Below are 19396 nucleotides of genomic sequence, written 5' to 3' on the forward strand. Positions count from 1 at the left end.
CTTGATCCATAGTACCAACTTTACTAGTTTTAATAATAAAAAGAATAGATAATATAGATCCACCCAATAGCAGCTTTCGGATGAAATCGGACGGTCCATTTATTTTAATCAACTCTCTCTTTTTACAAAATTCGTAACTGAAAAAAGAAATTTCGCTCTTTTTTTTTTAATTTTAAAATTTCCTGCTATTGAGTGTTGTGAAAGAGAGCAACTTTTAGAAACTCACCAACAGCAATGAAAGGCAAAGAGGATTGGTATTGAAGTTAAGAATCCGGTTATTGATGATCATGAACACTGTACAGTTAAAAATGATGATCATGAACACTAGGTTTAGGGTTAGTTTCCTGAGTTACGACTAACAGTTAAAAATGATGATCATGAACACTGTACAGAAACTTTGCAATGGTTCGCACAGCTGCTTCTGGCAGTTGAATATTTGCATTCAAATTTTGTTCTGCATCGCGACCTGAAGGTATGTGTGTAAAATTGGATTAGTCTTTCTATCACAAAATTATTTATGGACTGATTTATTGCACTCTCTTGGTAGTGCTCCAACATCTTTCTTACCAAAGATCAAGATGTACGCCTTGGTGAGTTTGTCTTCTTGCTTTTCTTATTGGTTTCTTACATGTTCTCTATCTTTTTCCATTTTTTTTTGTCATCATTGAGTTATATTTGATATTCTACTTGGTTGCATATGTTGGGATCATTATCTTATACTTTCTTTCTGATCTGTACTGGTTTAGGGGATTTTGGGCTTGCCAAAACTCTGAAGGCAGATGATTTGGCTTCTTGGGTATGTAATATGTTAAATGATCTTTAATAACCCTTTTCTCTAGAAAATCTTTTTCAACCATCTCCAAGGATGGGAAAGAGTTTTTCTTTCGCTATTGTTTTCTCTTCCTTTTCTTCCTACACTTGGTTGATAAGCTAATCCTATTTAGCTCAAAATAAGAGATTTTGTGTCTGTTTGCACATGCCTCAATGCTGCTGTATATTTTCTGAAAGACCTTTCATGGTAGCATAGTACTCATAAAGTAGCTTGTTCAGTACATGTTCCATCCTATCAAGGTTGCTCTCTCATTTTAATATGCCGAGGAACTGATATAGTAATAATAAGAAGCATCAAATTGAACAAGCATAATGTCTGCCATAGCTTGCAATTAAACTTCGTTCTAATTTTAATCTTATCTGCTAAGGATAAATTGTTACTAAATTGTCAAGTGAGAGTTGTAATAAGACTGCGAATTTAACTAAACAATCACTTTTTAAGTAAAGAACTAAAAAAGAAGAAGAAGAAAGATACTGTTGATACCCAAGTGTTTCAGACTGAGTGATGGATGACCCAAATACTCTGAAATGAAGAATACATACAGTATTTAACTTCATTTTTCTTCCATAACAATATCTATTGAGTTATATTTTGTAGTCATTTGCATTTGATATCATTTTCCATTTTTGCGGTTATTCTTCCTTGCATGAATGTGCCAGGTTCCAGTGCAAGTTATTAATTGTTTTGTACATGGCTCAGGTGGTTGGAACGCCCAATTACATGTGTCCTGAATTGCTTGCAGATATTCCTTATGGTTTCAAGTCTGATATCTGGTCTCTGGGTATGCCTTTTAATGAGTATGCATTTGATATGTGCAGATCTTTCTTTTTTCCTTTTTCTTTTTTTTTTTCTAAATTGCTTCTTCTTGAACAGGTTGCTGTATTTATGAGATGGCTGCTCATCGCCCTGCTTTTAAAGCTTTTGTAAGAGTTCTTACAGTTCTATTGGTTGAATCTTTGCCTTATTTTATAACCTATTCTGGCAAGTAGCATGTATTTCATTAGTTAACATGTTGAACTAGGAAATCGTAATTTATAAGTTCTTTTTCTTACTTTTATCTTTTATTGGATTTTTCAGCCAACTGTTATAAAGTTTGTGTTCTATGTTTCTCTCGTTTAGGCAATGTTTTCAAAGTATTTGTTGTCTATTTGTCTAGATTGATGCTATGTCCTTAGGAATTTTTCTAAGACTGATACTTTTTGCCTCCGGTAACCATGTAAATTATACAAATCTAATTCAGCTAATTTCTATCCAAATTCTTGTTCTAGGACATGGCAGGGTTGATAAGCAAGATAAATCGTTCCGCTATCGGGCATTTGCCTTCTTGCTACTCTCCATCTTTGTAAGTCTTAATGCTCATTTTAGAGCTCGCCGTTATGTTTTCATGATATCATGATTTTTCAAACTCCTACTGAACTTTTTAATGCCTTAATATCTCTTCATTGTCCTAGTTATCTATCTTCTTTTATATATTTTTTTTTATATTTGGATAATGTGCAAATCTTTTAAATCAAACTCTGTCTTACTAATGTATGAAATTTGAAACTAGTTTCATGGAAACTTTAAAATCCCAAGGGACTAGGTAATCTGTATCTGTGTAGTGATATAAGCTTTTCTTAATGTTACACATGTAGGAAAACACTTATCAAGGGCATGCTAAGAAAGAATCCAGAGCACCGACCCAGTGTAAGCATTTCTTTTCGCCAGCTCTAAGAATTCTCCACATGGAGGATTCAACATAACAATTTGAATTTTCACCTTGTTTAGGCATCGGAACTTTTGAAGCATCCTTTATTTGCAGCCATATGTTGATCAGTATCGTCCATCCTTCAGCTGTCCAACGAATTGTTCCCTGGATAAGCATATTTCTTCTGGTCGAGATAATAGGAAAAATATGGCTGAGAGTCAGAATAGTAATAGTTCATGTAGTGATTAAGATAGTTTACCTTCAAGTGACAGAAACACTGGCACTATGGTTTCAAATAGTAATAGTAAGGCCACTGACACAGATTCAATTTCTAATGATGATGAAGGGACTGAGCCTCACCCACCGAGAGAAGAGGAGAATGGCCCCGTTATTTTCTCTGGCAAAGTTGATGAAAATGGTACGAGAAAACCTTCTCATGCAGAACAGGGATCTAATGTTCAGTTAAAGCAACCAAAAACCATCAAAAGTATAATGATGGCTTTGAAAGAAGGGAAAGTAAGAGAAAACGGTTCCCCAATGAGAGGTAGCCGTGCAATAGCTGTAGGTGGCTTGACTCAAAGAAATAATGTAGAGGCATCACCCAAAGTTCTCAAACCGCCGGCATCAACACTTGTTTCAAAATCTAATGCAGATACCATGACTTCTGCTTCAGCGAAATTACCGTTAGATTCGGCAAGAAGGATACCAGGATCCCACCATTTGAAGCACCAGGTATGTCTTGGGCTTGACTGTTCTATTATTAATTTCATTCATTATTGGTGTATTCACTTATTTTGCAAGTGTTTTTTTTTTCTCTCCAGTCACATTTAATCGAATTCTCCCCGAAGACTAAACCTAGACATGAAGGGATTCCTCCCCCTGTGCCTGGGAGGCATGTTGCTGAAGATGGACTATCTTCTAATCCTCGGCTAAGAACTCCTCCTTCCAATGTTGCAAGAATATCATCAGTTATGGGAAGAATGAAGCATGCAGGAACTGATACTTCAGATGGAGCACTTAACATGCCAAAGTTAGGATCAACAGAGATAAACCCGGGCAGTGATTCCATGTCAACTGCCCTGCCATACAAATGTTTCCATGGAGGTCACACAAGAGGTTGAGATAGCTCCGACTGGAGCTAGCAAAGGGGTGGAAACAGATAGCAACAACCCTGTCTCATCTTCGATCTCAATTCAAGCATTTGAGATTTGTGACCATGCAACAACCTCTTTTATTGACATGACAGAACAGACACATGATCATGAGATAACCACTGGCATAAAGAGCTTGGAATTGCATCCAGCATCTAGCTCACTCGCTTCTCTGCAATCAAAGATACCTGAAAGAGAAAGCCTTGGGCAAGATCATGAATCTGTCATGTGTTCAACTGAAGAATCTGTTCCAACCCAGGATCTTCTGCATTTTGCATCAGCTAATGAAAAAGTCGGTTTAAGTGCCCTCTTGGATCTTCCGCTCCTGAATTCTGAAGAAATATCTGTTCATAAAGATGCTAGTGCTGTAAGCAGGACAGTTAGTACGGATGATGCTCCTTTAAGCGGGACAAATAGCAGGGATGTGTCTATAAGCCGGCCAACTAGTAGGGATGATGCCCCTTCAAGCGGGCCAAGTAGCAGGGATGATGCCCCTATAATCAGGTTGGGTGTTGGGGAAGATGCCCTTGTAAGTGGGCAAACTACAGGAGAAGATTGTCAGATAAGCAGCTCGAGTAATGATACAATGCTCCATTCGGATGAAACTGTGGCAAGCTGACCTTGTAGTCGACATGATACAATGCTCCATTAAAAATCTTTCTTCAACATCCAGTGGTGATGACAAGTTCACTGTAATGGAGCTTCTCTCATCCATGGTAGAATCTACATCTTGCATTGCCTCACCAATTTCATCTATCCAGAATAATTCACAGCCAGATAAAGAAACAAATCCAACCACAACATAACGTTCTCCGGCATTTGATAATGTTATACATGTTATAAGGCACAGTAGCTTCCGAGTTGGCAATGAGCAGCCAGTGATGGAAAAAGTAGATACAGGTGTCCAAAATGTGGATGTTGGGAAACTCATAAATGTTGTGAGGGATGAATTAGACACAAGAAACGTGACAAGGCCAATGAACCTCAAGTCATCAAATGTTCCAGATTATCCTGGCATTAAAGAAATGGATGTCAGGAACTCCATTTCTTCATCTCCAAAACTGGATTCACCAGACCCTACGAAGCCAAGCTCTTCTCTAACAGAAGAAGAGACACCAGCAAGGGAAATGTTGGATATCAAGTCTTTCAGGCAAAGAGCAGAGGCACTCGAATGGCTTCTGGAATTATCCGCAGAGTTATTACAACAGAACAGATTGGAAGAGCTCTCGGTTGTTTTGAAACCATTCGGGAAACATAAGGTGTCCCCAAGGGAGACTGCTATCTGGTTAGCCAAGAGTCTTAAAGGACTGATGATCGAGGATAGCGGACGAAGTTCATGAAATATTCTTCTTCTTCATGAGGTAAGTTTTCATTTCCCTTGCCCATTCACATTGTTAGAGCTGCTCCTCTCCTTTCACTTCCATTTGATTTTTTAAACATACAACAATTAGGTCATATATTTTTCACCTCATATTATTATTCTTTCGAATGCATTTTGTTGTTGTACATAGTCGACAATACTTTATTACAAATAAGAGAATTTTTTTTAACAATAATTGTAGTATCTAGTATGGACATTGTTACCTGCTTTCACTTTTATTTATAAGGACTTAATTGAACAGTTTAGAAGTTTTTTTATTAATAAGATGGTGACTAATCATTAAATTTCAACTAAATTGAAAAAATTAAAAATTTAGTAACCAAAATAGCAAGCAACAGTAACCATTTCAATACTTTACCAGAAAAAAGGTGGTGGTTATTGGTTCATCGGGGAAGATGACCGGCGGTCCCAAAATGTGCACCGTTGTTTGAGTTGTTATATTTATTGTTTTATATGTCTTTAAGTTACTTTTTTTATAGGGCTATGTTTTATGGTTTTTTAAAATTGAAACTCATTGTATTTAGATATTGTTTTATTCGAGCTTACTTTAAATTCTAAAAACAGGCAGATTGAGTCCGATTTGGAATCCGTAAGACATTTTCCATTCCCTTCTCTACATTCTCGATAGCAGTCCTCTCTGCCAATTTGTTCTTTTATACGAAAGCAAAGAAAAAAAAATGGAAGATGCCAAGAACCCACCACCACAACAATTAGTATCTTCAGAAAAGGAAGAACTAGGAAAAGAAGAAGAACTCAAAACGGAGGAGCAATTACCGGCTTCAACTACAGCGCCAAATGGTGGAGGATGGGGCGGTTGGGGTTCTCTGCCTTCTCCGTTCTCTCAGATCTTCAAAAGGCTGCCATTGTTGCCACTGAGGAGATCTCTCGCAATGTACGCTTCATTTTTTCCCCTTTTATAATCATTTTCCGGGATTTGTTATTCCAATGAAAGATTGTTTATTTTATTATGTTTAGGTATGTGGGTTTTAGTGAATTTAGATCTTGGACTGAAACATTCTGTTTTGGGACTGTTTTTTCGAATACCCATTTTGAAGTGTGCATCACTTTGTTGTTTAATTTAGTAGGTTTTTGATACTGTGGAAACCTTATTTAGTATGGGTTTACTTATTAGAGATTTTTGGTTTTGATGAATTAAACCTTGCTCTGTGTTTAATACGTGAAGCATTGTAGGAAGAGAAAAATGAAGCTCGCTGTTCAAATACCTAATCTTTTATTAAAATTCATATCCTAGGTGTTTTTGTATGGTCTGAATTTGGTCATTACATAATAAAAAATTAACTGCAGTAGAATTCCTTACTTTGTCCCACCCTTTTCATGAACTCCCGTATCCATAAAATGGTTATAATGTATGTAATCAATTTGATTATGGCAAAGGAAATATGTGTTATTTATCTATAATGAACTTTTTTTCTATTTTTTTCCCCAATTCTAGGTGGAACCTTTTGTGATTTGCTTTTAAATTCATTTTGTCAAAGATGCAGCTCACTGTTTGAGGACCGAAGAAGTTGCTACTATAGTCATTTATTCGTTACGTTAGACCTTCTGGTTGTAGAAATATCATTAAGTTTCACATAGATACTAAATGTTGTGATTTATTACTGAAATTACATTCCTTACAAAGAACTCTATTCACTATTTTGGGTGAAAATTTGTCCTGACTCATTATTTGAAAACGAGTCTTGTCAAACTTGCAACTAGGCCATTTTGCTTAAGGAATCTGAGTTAAATTTATACTTTTCCTATTTGGTTTCAGGGATCACTTGCATTTTGCTTTTCCTATGCTAACTATTGCCATTTTATCCTTAGTGAATTTGGAAATGTTGAATAGGAAAAATGGTATAATAACATTAATATCCATTCTAGTGGAATTCGATACATACATATGCAATCGGTGTCATGCATACTTATATAGATGGTGTCATACATACATGCTCTGAGTACTCTGAGGGTCTACTATGGGTGCTTTTATACTATCTCTGGTGTACCATCCTAGTCCCTGTTCGCCATCTGAATTTTCCTTTCTAGTGGAATTCAATACATACATATATGGTGTCATACATAGATTCATACATGCTCTGAGTACTCTTAGGTTCTAACTATGGGTGCTTTTATACTATTTCCCTGGTGTGCCATTCTGGTCTTGGTTAGCTATCTGAATTTTCCATTCTAGTGGCATTCGTTACATACATACATACATGCTCTGAGTACACTGATAGTTAGCTATCTGATTGCTTTTATACTATTTCTTTGGTGTCATGCATACATACATCCATTCCATGATTACTTTTATACTATTTCTTTGGTGTACCATCTTGGTCCCGGTTAGCTATCTGGAATTTCCATTCTACTGGAATTCATTACATACATACATACATATGTTCTAGAATTAGTATTGCTACGTGACGAGAGATCCATTAAAATGTTAGGTATTATCCCTACTACTATGCTCCATTTTCATCAGACATGAAGGGTCTTTCTCAAGTGAGTGTAAAGTTCCAGAAGGGTCAGCCTTTTAAGCCCTTTGATCAACTAATGAGTGTATTGCCACCCAGAAGGTATACCCTATTACCTCTTCTTATTTGGATACTAACTTCCGATATTTCGGTTTTCGTAATATGTTATTGGTTTTATGCAGTGCTCATGCACTTCCGAAACTGTATGCAAAACTTATCACCGATGCCGATTCCCAAATCATTGACTTCTATCCTACAGGTTAGTCCCGTTTTCTGGGTTATGGATCTTGTGGTGCTGGTATATGTGTTCCTATTACAGATTCACAACATGTTTTCTCTTTTCTTACCCTACATTTTTCTTAGATCTCGAAATCGACATGGATGGAAAGCGCCATGCATGGCAGGTTGGTTGCTCAAAACATATGTCCTTGCTAATATGGTTCCCATTATTATAGAATCAGTTATTAATGCATGAATTTTTTGCATGAACTCTTCTTGTTAAGGGCATATGCAAGCTTCCCTTTGTCGATGAGGAACGGCTTCTAGCGGAGGCACTAAGACTTGAGAAGGAATTGACGGTGAGACTTCATTTCATCTATAGAACTCGGTTCATGAACTTATATATATTATATGCATTCAATGAGACGGCATTTTACAATATCTTCAGCCGGAAGAAACTGAAAGAAATGCTGTGAAAAGTGATCAACTCTTTGTACCAAGCACTTTAGGATCAAAGATTTTGACACTTTTGCCTGATAATCAAAAGTTAAATACAGAAGCCGAACTGATCAGGTTGGTCCGTCACATTGTTTCATTTCATGTTTTAGCTATATTATTTATCTGACCGTTCATCGTACCTAATGTAGTGCTGCTGTTAGAGGACATGTATCATCGTCACCTATCATGTAAGCCGGTTCGAGACTATGCATGCAGAAATCATGGAAAGGTTGGATTTCATATCATTTTTCTTTTACATCACAGGTCGTTGCCGTTCAAGATCCCTTTCAGAAAACTACATATCCCACGCCCTCTAGAGGTCGTTGAATATCCCAAAAAGGTAATATAAACATCCTAAATCTTCTTCAAAAATTATTTACTCGATAATAACCATTGTAACATTTATATCGTATATAGGCCATAATGGAAGCTGATATTCAAAAAACTCAGCTATGGCATGAATACCTTGGAACCAGACTGCCCTATAACAGGTTCGAGTTAATCCAAAACACCAGAAATGATCTTCACCCATCGAACCAGACATCAAATACAAGGTTTCCATGGAACCCAAGGTTTGACACATGCAAAGTGGGTGTTGCTGGTTCAAGCTCAAACACGGCTAAAGCCATTGACAGTGAGAAAGGGAACCAAAATTTAACATGTTGCAGCTCAACAAACATTTATGGAAATGAGGTAAATATTGTAGTTATTTTTTAAGAATAACATTATATCTTTGTTCGAGCTGTGGCCTATTTCCAGGGGTGAAGTTGAAAAATTTTTGTAGGGGGACTGAAATTAATTTGTAATTTTTACGATAGTAAAAATACAATTTTTGAAGTATTAAATTAAAAATTTTTCATTTTTAGGGGGTTAAACCGCCAAAGTATAATTTTACTTTTACAAATTTAAAATTTTTAAAAGGCTTAAATAGAAATTTTTTCATTTTAGAGGGGACTGGGCCCTGCCAATCCCTGAATTCGCCCCTGCCTGCTTTTGTAATTCACCACAAAAGAAAAGAAAAGTGATATAGGAATGAAAAGTATATTGAATATAGTTTTTTCAAGTTTTAGAATTAAAATTCAAAAAATTGTGTTAAATATTGAATTAAATTTGAATAATTATGTTTATATTACTTGTTAGGATCACTAACCATTCTATTAATGCAGATGATATCAGTTACACCATGCATGTTCAAATTCCAAAATTTTATCATGGATGAAGAAGAAAAATATCGCTTTGAAGACAAAGAAAAAATTTCAGTGGAAGAAAAGTCGAAATCAATAATTGCGATTATTGATTCGGGTATAAATGTAAATCATGAATGTTTTGAAGATAAACATATTCCTATTTTGGAATCCAACCACTTGAATATTCCTTTTAAAAGGTATGTATTTTGATTCAGTTATTACTAATTTAATTTTTATAATAAAAATGATGATTTAAATTGATATTTAATGCAGAAAGATTGTGGCTATTGAAAATTACACCAAAGGAAAGGTGTTAACTAAAGCGGCAGGATTTGTTGATTTCAATTTTCCGGAAGACCTCAATGGTCATGGCACTGCCTGTGCTTCCATTGCCGCTGGAGCTTTAACAGAACTAAAATGGCTCAAAGATATTTCTGGAATTTCCGATTCTAAAATACAAGGGGCAAACCCATTTGCCAGAATAGCATCCTACAAAGTTTCTGGTGACAGGGTGACAGTTGATAGAAGTGTTGAAGTTTTAAAAAATTCTTTGCTTGATGCTATGAAGAAAGCTACTTTGGATAAGGTGGATGTAATAATGGTATCTTTGAACACTGATGATTTGTCAAATATTTCTTCGTATCTATGTGATCCAGTTAATATGGGAGGATATTTGGCAATGAAAGAAAATGTAATTGTTTGTACATCTTCGGGTAATCATGGTGACAGTTATTACACTCTATCGGGAGGGTTAGCTCCTTGGGTTATTGAGGTCGGATCATGTAATTCTGGTGGAAGATTCATAACACAAGTTGAGCTAGGAGGTGGAACACAAATCAAGGTACGTCATCATTATCTAATTAAATTACTAGCTTAATGATAAGGTACTAACTTATTATATATTTTTTAATTCAGGGGTTCGGTTCATTTATGGATAAAGATGTAGATTATTGCGAACTAATTCATTGGTCCGAGTATGTGCTCTATAAATTTCTATTTAGATTATATTGTAATTTTAATATTAGTATATAACAATTACGCTAATAAAATATTTGTTTATATGTTAAAAGCGCTATTAAAGCTGTAGGAACAAGCAAAGGGAAAGAAGTTGAATCCAAAGCTGAAACATCTCAACTACAAAAGAAAAAAATGGAGATTCGAGAAGATGTGAAGGGGAAAATTATTTATGGTGATGAGGAAATAAAAGGGAGAATAAAAGAGCTTTTAAATGCAAATGTTGCTGGAATATTGTACTTATCTCAGATATATGATTCTCGATCATATGAGCTTCATAGACCTGTTATTTACGTGACGCGAAAAGATGGCATTAAAATTCAGAAGTATATAGACAACAGTAACAGAAGGTATACTTTTTAAGATTGTTTCATTATTTTGGATAATTTATATGTATGTCTATTAAATATTAATATTATTTTTATCATATTATTTATCAAGAGAAAAAAAAGCAAAAATTTACCAGACTGTTTATGAGGAACAAGATGGAGACCTTTGTAATGTTAGCCTCATATCCGGAAAAGGCCCAAATCCATATGATCCATATGTACTAAAGGTAATTATATCTTCTTCTTTTTTATCTCTTGATAGAATACATAATTTATTGTGTTCATACAATTGATATTTTGGTTTCTACTTTCGCAGCCTGATATATGTGCTCCGGGAGAAGATATTTTATGTGCTAGCAAATACGATGCTCAAAATATGTATGCTCATTACCAGGTGATGAGTGGCACTTCAATGGCTAATGCAGTTGTTGCTGGTATGTTATCCTACATTAAGACATTTCACAAGGATTGGGGGATAGCAAGAATTAAATCAGCTATAATGACCAGTGGTAATTGAACATTTCTTTCCCATCCATTAGTTTTATTAAAACCATTTTAACTATTACAAGTTTGTTGGTATGAAATTTTTTTTTATTCTTATGGAGCTTTAAGATAAACTTTCTTTTAATAATTGCAGCAAATCCAGTGATAAACTTTTCTAGCGCAGCTGTGCTAGCAATGGGAAGTGGATGTATTAATCCATTGAAAGCAATGAATCCAGGCTTAGTATATGATATATCTCCCGAAGAGTATAGAAGATATTTGTTGAGCCGTGAGGGTGAATTGAAATATTTAGCATTAATGGAAGAAAACATTGAAGGAGAAAAACTCTTAGGGATGGATCTTAACTTGCCGAATTTCAGTTTGGTGTTGGATAAAGCTTCAGAATACATATTTAATAGAACATTGACAAATGTAGGTTGTCCCAAGTGCACCTACAAGGCGGAAATAAGGTTGCATGGTAGAACATTTAGAAGGTTTGGGGAAGAAGTATAAGAAGGATTTCCAGGGTATATTAACATATCGGTTGAACCAGATGTGTTAAACTTTAGCAACATTGAGGAAAGAAAGTGTTTTAAGGTGATAGTAAGAAGTTCAAGGGCATTGAAAGACCAACTTGTATTGGCACATGCAACATTAATATGGCGCGAACAGAAGGAAGACAATGGCATCACTGTATCAAGCCCTGTTGTTATATTGAGCACGAATCTATGGGAAAAGTAAGATCAATGTTTCATCCATTTACTTTTGCTTACTTTAAAATTGAGCAAGAACTAATCGTTGAGATACTTGTGTTTGTAGGAGACCGGGTAATATTGGAGTGCCAAGAAAACGACAGGTGGAACAGGAAATTGGTGCAACACCGAAAAAAGAAAAGCAAATTAAATTAGGTTAGACATGTGACAGCAAATGGTAAGGTTTTCATTTTTTGGGCTTTTAGCTGACCATTAAACTGATTTTTGAGAAGGGAAGATATTACTTGCAGAGACATTAGCTGCATTGTTTTTGAGAACCCAAGATATTACTAATGGATCTTTGATTTTAGCTTAAGTGTTTAAGTTTTACGTTGAGGAGTAATTACAATAACTCAAGTGTATGCCTTGATCAATGATGTCCAAGAATTATCTACAATTGAGTCTGCAAAGTATTTCAGTAGCAGTTAATTACCCTTTCCTTGAAGCAAGGTATTTCGTCCTTTGGTTCACCTTTTACCAATCATCCAAAAATTATAAAATAAAACCTAGAAATAGATTCAACCAGATACCTAGATTTTGGTGAAATGGTATCCAATGATTCATTGACAAACAATCCACCACTCCTAAATGAATTATAGAGATAGAACATGCCAAGTTAGAGAAAATTTATAGATGCTACATAACTTTTCTTGTCATGCTTGTGCTTCAGCTGTTATGGTTTGATCTGTGTGCTGTTTTCACCTTGCCGTCTTTTGCTATTTATCTTATCGGAATACAGCTTTGTTGAGTCATATTAATTTACGTAACTAATAATACAATACCTGAACATGGCGGATTAAACATCTTGTGTTTTGTATCAGTTAAGTTTGTAGTGGGAGCTTCATAACGGTAACATTCCTTGCAGGCAGAGGTTGAAAACCTTCATAATCAGGAACACAGATTAGATGGACAAATAAGGTTAAAGCGATTACGGCTTCTGTTATTCTTACCTCAGTTAAATCGATTTCGTTTGCTAAAGTATTACCGATTTTTCTATACCGTACAGAGAGATGCAAGAAAGATTGAGGGACCTAAGTGAAGACAAAAATTAATAAGTAAATCTTTACTTACCCTCAAGATATTATTTTTACAGTTTTTGCATGATTTCAGAAGAGCAACTTAATTTCATCTTTCCCCGTCTCAGGTGCCTTTTTGTTACCGAGGAAGATATCAAGAGCTTACCCTGTTTCCAGGTTTTTTTATTGCTTGAATGTTTCATTAATGTTTTCGAGTTGGTACAAGGTCGCCTGGCATTGCTAATGCCGTTGCTAGGGACGCTTTCTACTTTCAGTTGTTAACTATTTGTTTTTGTTGCCTTGCTTAGAACGAAATGTTGATTGCCATTAAAGCTCCGCACGGAACCACTTTGGAAGTCCCTGATCCTGACGAGGTATTCTCAAAGGCTTGAAGAATTAATGTACAGTTTACATGTCCATGCTCGATCATAATTGCAAACCCTTCTTTTTATAGCAGGATGATGATTCTCTCCAAAGGAGATTCCGGATTGTCCTTAGAAGCTCAATGGGTCCTATAGATGATTACCTTGTCAGGTAACCACGGCTTCTTGTCGATTAAAGTTTGGTATGATATAAATCTTGTTGTATGGCATGATAAATGTTCGTCCTAGCACTAAAGCGGTAAGCTTTCCTGATAATTCCTCTTATCTCTCTGTGCTATTCTAGTGAAATTGAGGAGAAATTTGAAGAGATAGGTGTTGGTCTGCCATCAAACTTACCGTCTACTTCAGGCTTGATGAGAACCCAGCAGCAAGTATGGTAACGGAAGAGAGCAGAGAGGTTGAAACACAGGGCCAATATATTAATGGCATGTGCTTAGATCGTCATGTCTCACAGGGCTTTGTAAGCGGGATCATGAAGATTGTTCCCTCAGATCTTGCTGTAAGATCAGAAAACAAACACGTTGTCTTTCAGATATCATATTCCTTTGAACGTCGCAAAATACTCATACGATGACGTTTTTAATCCATACACTCTTCCAATAAATCGGTAACGAGTACTCATTCCTGATTTCTTTACGCAGAATGATGCCGATTACTGGCTTTTATCGGATCCTAGTGTTAGCATCACTGGCATATGGCGAATTGAATGTATCCTCTCTATGGAGACACACTCAGATACATTAAACTATTTTCTTTAGCTCATTATTTTGCATATTCCCTGACTCTTTCGACTAAATAGCTGGCATCGAATTGAACAATTTTGATACACCCAATACACTGGCATGGCTGCTGGTAGCACGACACAACCCCAAACACCTCCATTAAATGCAGCTGAAGTACTGCCTCCAGGCAATTCAACCGGCAGGTAAAGAGTCCTTGGCTTATATTTCCCGCTGAGATCGTTCCTTGTACTTTGAATACTTCGAATAGGAAGTAGGTAGCACAATCATTGTACAGTTAATACAAAGGATCTAACATAGGTAAGGTCATAATATTTTCACTGGCATAAATACGTCATGTGATGTCAAACAAATGATCTGATGGTACCTTGTTTTTGCTGTATTGTGCTATAAAGATTTTTTTTTTTTTTGTGTGTTTTGCAAATATTGAAATTCGAGTTTTAGAGGTGATTTTGGATAGAATCATAAGTGAATCGTGCTTGAACGAATGGACATCTGTTCATGTTTGTTTATTTTTATGTTTGTTCGTGTTCGTTAAAAATATCAAAATTTTGTATGTGTTCACGTTCATTTGTTTAAGTTAAACGAAATGTTCGCGAATATATTCATAAACATACATGAACAATAAACAAACATATATCTTATTATTTTAGATATAAATATTAATAATTATATTATAAATAAAATAAGCACACAAATAATAATTTTATGGGTAAATTACAAACCCAATTATAAGTATTTTTTCTTGTCATCCAACTATTCAATTGTCTTTTTTGTCACAAATTGGTTAACATAAAAATCTAAACATTCAAAACTCAAAAATCCAAGATAATTAGGTGATCAAAAAAATAAAATTAGATAGTTGAGTGATCATTTTGAAACTTTGCATAACTGGATGGTAAAAATTTTAATAGTTGGACGACTATTAGTGTAATTTACCTTAATTTTATTAATATATAATAATCGAACAAATTACATTTGATTCATTTAAGAAATGAGACTTAAAGTTTTGATCATATTTATTTATTTAATTTGATAATCAATAATTTTTTATTCAAAATGAATTTTATGCTTTTCAAAGTTAAAAAATAAAAAAAAATCTCATAGTACCTATTTAAAGAAAAAAATTAAGTAATTTGCAAAATATTTGCCCTTTTATCAAAATAGTCCAAAAAAATATTATATTTACAAAAATAACTTAGGTTTAAAAACAATCACCAAAATAACCTGAAATGAACAGTAAAATTGAGTTGTGGCCTGTCAATGGCCGGAATCCACTCGTATTTTGCACCAATGATTGCCTGACAATTGTGTCAGACTTAAAAAAAATTTTGGGTTTTGGCCTGTTAATGGCCGGAACCCGTGTATTTTTTTTAAATTGTATAATACTGATATACGAAAAAGAAAAAAAAATTGGGTACTGGCTTGTCAATGGCCGGCACCTAGTACAAAAAAAAGTAAAAAAAATATTTTTTTGGGAGCTGGCCTGTCAATAGCCGGCACCCAATACAGTAAAAAAAATCTTTTTATTTTTTTCGTGTCAGTATCAGGTATCAGTATACGAAAAAAGTAAAAAAAATATTTTTTTGGGTGCTGGCCTGTCAATGGCCGGCACCCAATATAGTAAAATTTTTTTTTACTTTTTTCGTGTCAGTATCAGGTATCAGTATACGAAAAAAGTAAAAAAAAATATTTTTTTGGGTGCTGGCCTGTCAATTTCCGGCACCCAATACAGTAATTTTTTTTACTTTTTTTCGTGTCAGTATAAGGTATCAGTATACGAAAAAAGTAAAAAAAAATATTTTTTTTGGTACCGGCCATTGAGTAAAAAAAATTTACTTTTTTCGTGTCAGTATCAGGTATCAGTATACGAAAAAAGTGAAAAAAAAATTTGGTGGTGGCCTGCCAATGGCCAGCACCACCTTTTTTAGTGGGAAAAAATTATTTTTTTTACTTTTTTTCTTGTCAATAGCAGGTATCAATATACGAAAAAAAGTAAAAAAAAATTTTGGGTGCTGGCCTGTTAATGGCCGACACCAAATTTATCAAATATATATAGGGCATTTCATCTTCCATTTTGTCTAGTTTGAAAAGTTTTTTTTTCCTCTGTTTAAAAGAAAGCAATTTTTTTTTGAAAATGAGTTCTCAAATACTGTTTGTTTATGTTCATTTCGATGGTGAAATGATAAATACAAATGAAGAAGGATGTGTATTTCAAAGCCAGAAAAAAATAGGAATGAGATTCAACAAACAGATTTCGTTGTCGGATTTCAAACGAAAAATCAGTACAAAGATAGCAAGCCGTTGAGGAAAGCAAATGTCGAGATAGATTTCCGATTTCAACTGATCCGCTAAAGTTCTCAGAAATGGAGCTTGAAGATGATGATGATTTAGGTACAATGATAGCAATTTATTACCCCCTGGAATAGAAAATTCCAGTCCAGTTGAGTTGTTCGCGGAGATAACTGAACCGGATCCCATTCAAATGGTAATTTCAGCAAGCCAGCGCTCCGGAATTGATTTTGATCTTAACGTCTCTTGGGAAGATCAGTCAGGTTTTGTACTGTCAGCGCCAACTCCCGAAAATCTAAACACTGGTGGATGTTCGTATAACACCCCATACTCGAGTCATTGTCTAGAGATCCATCCAGAGGTGTTGGCCATCATAAAAGATTGTGATGAAGGGTCCGATAATGATGATCAGTCCCACCGTGATACCAACGATGATTTTAGTGACCCCGAATTGGATGATATCCCTGAAGACATAGACGAGGAAGGGCCGGTAGAGGGTGAAAATGCGAACCCCATTCGGTTGGAAACACGGGCCCTAGTATAGTTATAAGAAATAATCCAGGAACCTTCATGAGCGACGTGGATCCTGATGTGGCTCTTGCAAGCGAGTTCTCGGAATACCCAGATATTGTGCCGACTCACTTAATTCATAATGAATTTGACGAAGAAGAGTTGTTTATAGGGCAACAATTTGATAACAAAAAAGACTATTTACATGCTATAAAAAAATTAGGGTCCGTTTGATTGCCAGTAAAATATTTTCCGTAAAATAATTTCTGGAAAATGTTTTACTTTTCTATAAAATGATTTACTGGAAAATATTTTCTGGTGTTTGATTGAATCTGTGTAAAATATTTTCTGCTGTTTGACAGATTTCCTGAAAATGTTTTTCGGAAAAGTTGTTTTTACATATATTAATATATATTAATAAATTTTTATATTTTAAATTGTTTGTACATATATTGCAATGATTTATTTATAATAATACTCAATTATTAAGCTACAATATTGATCGTTATAAATTGAAAAAAACTAATATCAAATAAATTATTTGTAATTGAAAAAACAAATATTGAATAATTGTGATTTATTTTAGCCAAAAAAATATGTTACTTTTGAGAAAATATTAGTTAGTATGTACAAATAATTGTAATTTATTTTAGAGAAGCAAGTAAGCTGGGATATAGATTTCTTATTCATCTCGAATTCTGGATTGATTAAGTAAATTTCCAAACCTTTCAATAGATGAAATTGTTTCAATTATCCGAATTGATTAATCATGATGAGTTTATAGCAAAGACTCTATCAACAGCAGAAACACAGCAGATTAACCCCCACCCCAAAAAAGCAAAAACAATGGAGGATAAAAAAAAATTACAATGAATGAAGCTGATTTATGGTCATACATATTGAGATATGCATATTAGATATTTCTCTTCAAATATAAGAACAGGTAGAGATAATTATCTGTTGTCTCTTATGATTTCATTTGTTGGAATATTTTCAAATATTTATAGTATCCCAATAACTATAAATGAATGAGTGTAATTAATCAAAAGATAAAACTTTTGGTCATTGGTCAAAAGTTATATCATTTGATTTTTTACAAAAGAATTATAACTATTCAAAAAATATTATTTGAATAGTTACAAAATTAAATGAATAATTATTATTATTTATTTATTCATAAAGACACCTATTGAAAGATGTCTCTATGAAGAGACATGAAAATTCCTATAAATAGGAATGAGATTTCATTTGGAAATCATATCAACAAATTCTAATATTATTTCTTCTCTTCCTTCATTTTCTAATATTATTAGATTATTCTATAAAGTATTACTGTAGAAATCCTTTGTAGAAATTGTGTTTTTGTTACACATTACTCAGTGCATAGTGGACTATTCTCGTCAGTGCAAAACGCAAATAGTCATTGGCTTCATTGTATCCTCGAGGTTAATTTGCTTGGAACTCATTTGCACACTGAGGATAAGTGGGGGCGAATATAACCTTAAAGATAGTGGCTTGATACACGCCTTGGAGCCTTGTCCTATTTCTTCTTTTTCTTTTCGAGTTCCGATCGTGTGTTCGAGATTTTCCTTACCGGAGTTTTGTAATAACAATTTTAAGGTTATAATTCATGATGACTACCACAACACATGAAAGTGGAACACTAAGGGAGTTGGCTTCCAACTTTGTTAAACTTGATCGTTTTGATGGTGGCAATTTTCGACGATGGCAGAAAAAGATGCACTTTTTGTTATCAACTTTGAAGATTGCTTATGTTTTAGATACTCCAAGACCTGAAGAGAATGAAAACGAATCTGTTGCTGCAACCCGAGAAAGACAAAAATGGGACAATGCTGATTACATGTGCATGGGCCACATATTGAATGGTTTATCTGATGGTTTGTTCGACACCTACCAAAACGACGTCACAGCTAAAGAATTATGGGACAAATTGGAGGCAAGATACATGACCGAAGATGTTACAAGTAAGAAATTTCTTGTCAGTCGTTTCAATAATTATCAAATGGTTGATGGTCGTTCTGTTATGGAACAATTTCGTGATATTGAAAAGATGCTGAATCAATTTAAGCAATATGATATGAAAATGGATGAAATGATTGTGGTATCCTCTATAATAGACAAACTTCCTCCATCTTGGAAAGACTTTAAAAGAAGTCTAAAACATAAGAAAGAGGAAATATCTCTTGAGGCTTTGGCAAATCATCTTCGTATTGAAGAAGAGTATCGAAAACAAGATCAGAACCTAAATTCTGAAAATGCCAAAATACATGTTACGGAGGAAGTACAGACTACTAAACCATTCAAAAGAAAGTTCAATCAGGCTGATAGAGCACCTAAGTTCAAAAAGAAACAAAAGGGCTCATGCTATCATTGTGGAAAGCCGGGACATTTCAAGAATGAATGTCGATTTTTAAAGAAGAAATCATC

At 34.6% G+C, this 19396-nt stretch overlaps 1 protein-coding gene and 1 pseudogene across 6 annotated transcripts; both read left to right on the plus strand.

The window, feature by feature from the left end:
- The first annotated feature begins 287 nt into the window (after positions 1-287).
- LOC107940539 (serine/threonine-protein kinase Nek5-like) lies at positions 288-5010 on the plus strand (annotated as a pseudogene).
- LOC107940264 (subtilisin-like protease SBT4.9) lies at positions 3341-14555 on the plus strand. Of its 6 annotated transcripts, none has more exons than XM_016873846.2 (26): positions 3341-5031; positions 5616-5943; positions 7499-7627; positions 7708-7784; positions 7889-7929; positions 8029-8103; positions 8193-8317; positions 8392-8430; positions 8507-8582; positions 8660-8935; positions 9409-9626; positions 9703-10270; positions 10345-10403; positions 10500-10793; positions 10885-10999; positions 11089-11281; positions 11410-11992; positions 12075-12457; positions 12873-12925; positions 13014-13062; positions 13152-13200; positions 13332-13397; positions 13481-13557; positions 13690-13905; positions 14048-14114; positions 14206-14555. In XM_016873846.2, the coding sequence occupies exons 2-17, from the start codon at positions 5729-5731 to the stop codon at positions 11766-11768; spliced, it is 2859 nt and encodes a 952-aa protein (XP_016729335.2). In that variant the 5' UTR covers positions 3341-5031; positions 5616-5728; the 3' UTR covers positions 11769-11992; positions 12075-12457; positions 12873-12925; positions 13014-13062; positions 13152-13200; positions 13332-13397; positions 13481-13557; positions 13690-13905; positions 14048-14114; positions 14206-14555. The 6 variants fall into 6 exon arrangements, with proteins under 6 accessions (XP_016729335.2, XP_016729280.2, XP_016729401.2 ...); XM_016873791.2 differs by having other exon boundaries at positions 12075-12185; positions 12829-12925; XM_016873912.2 differs by having other exon boundaries at positions 12075-12185; positions 13478-13557.
- Positions 14556-19396: the final 4841 nt, after the last annotated feature.

Source organism: Gossypium hirsutum, chromosome D13 (assembly GCF_007990345.1).
Source record: "Gossypium hirsutum isolate 1008001.06 chromosome D13, Gossypium_hirsutum_v2.1, whole genome shotgun sequence".
Taxonomy (NCBI): domain Eukaryota; kingdom Viridiplantae; phylum Streptophyta; class Magnoliopsida; order Malvales; family Malvaceae; genus Gossypium; species Gossypium hirsutum.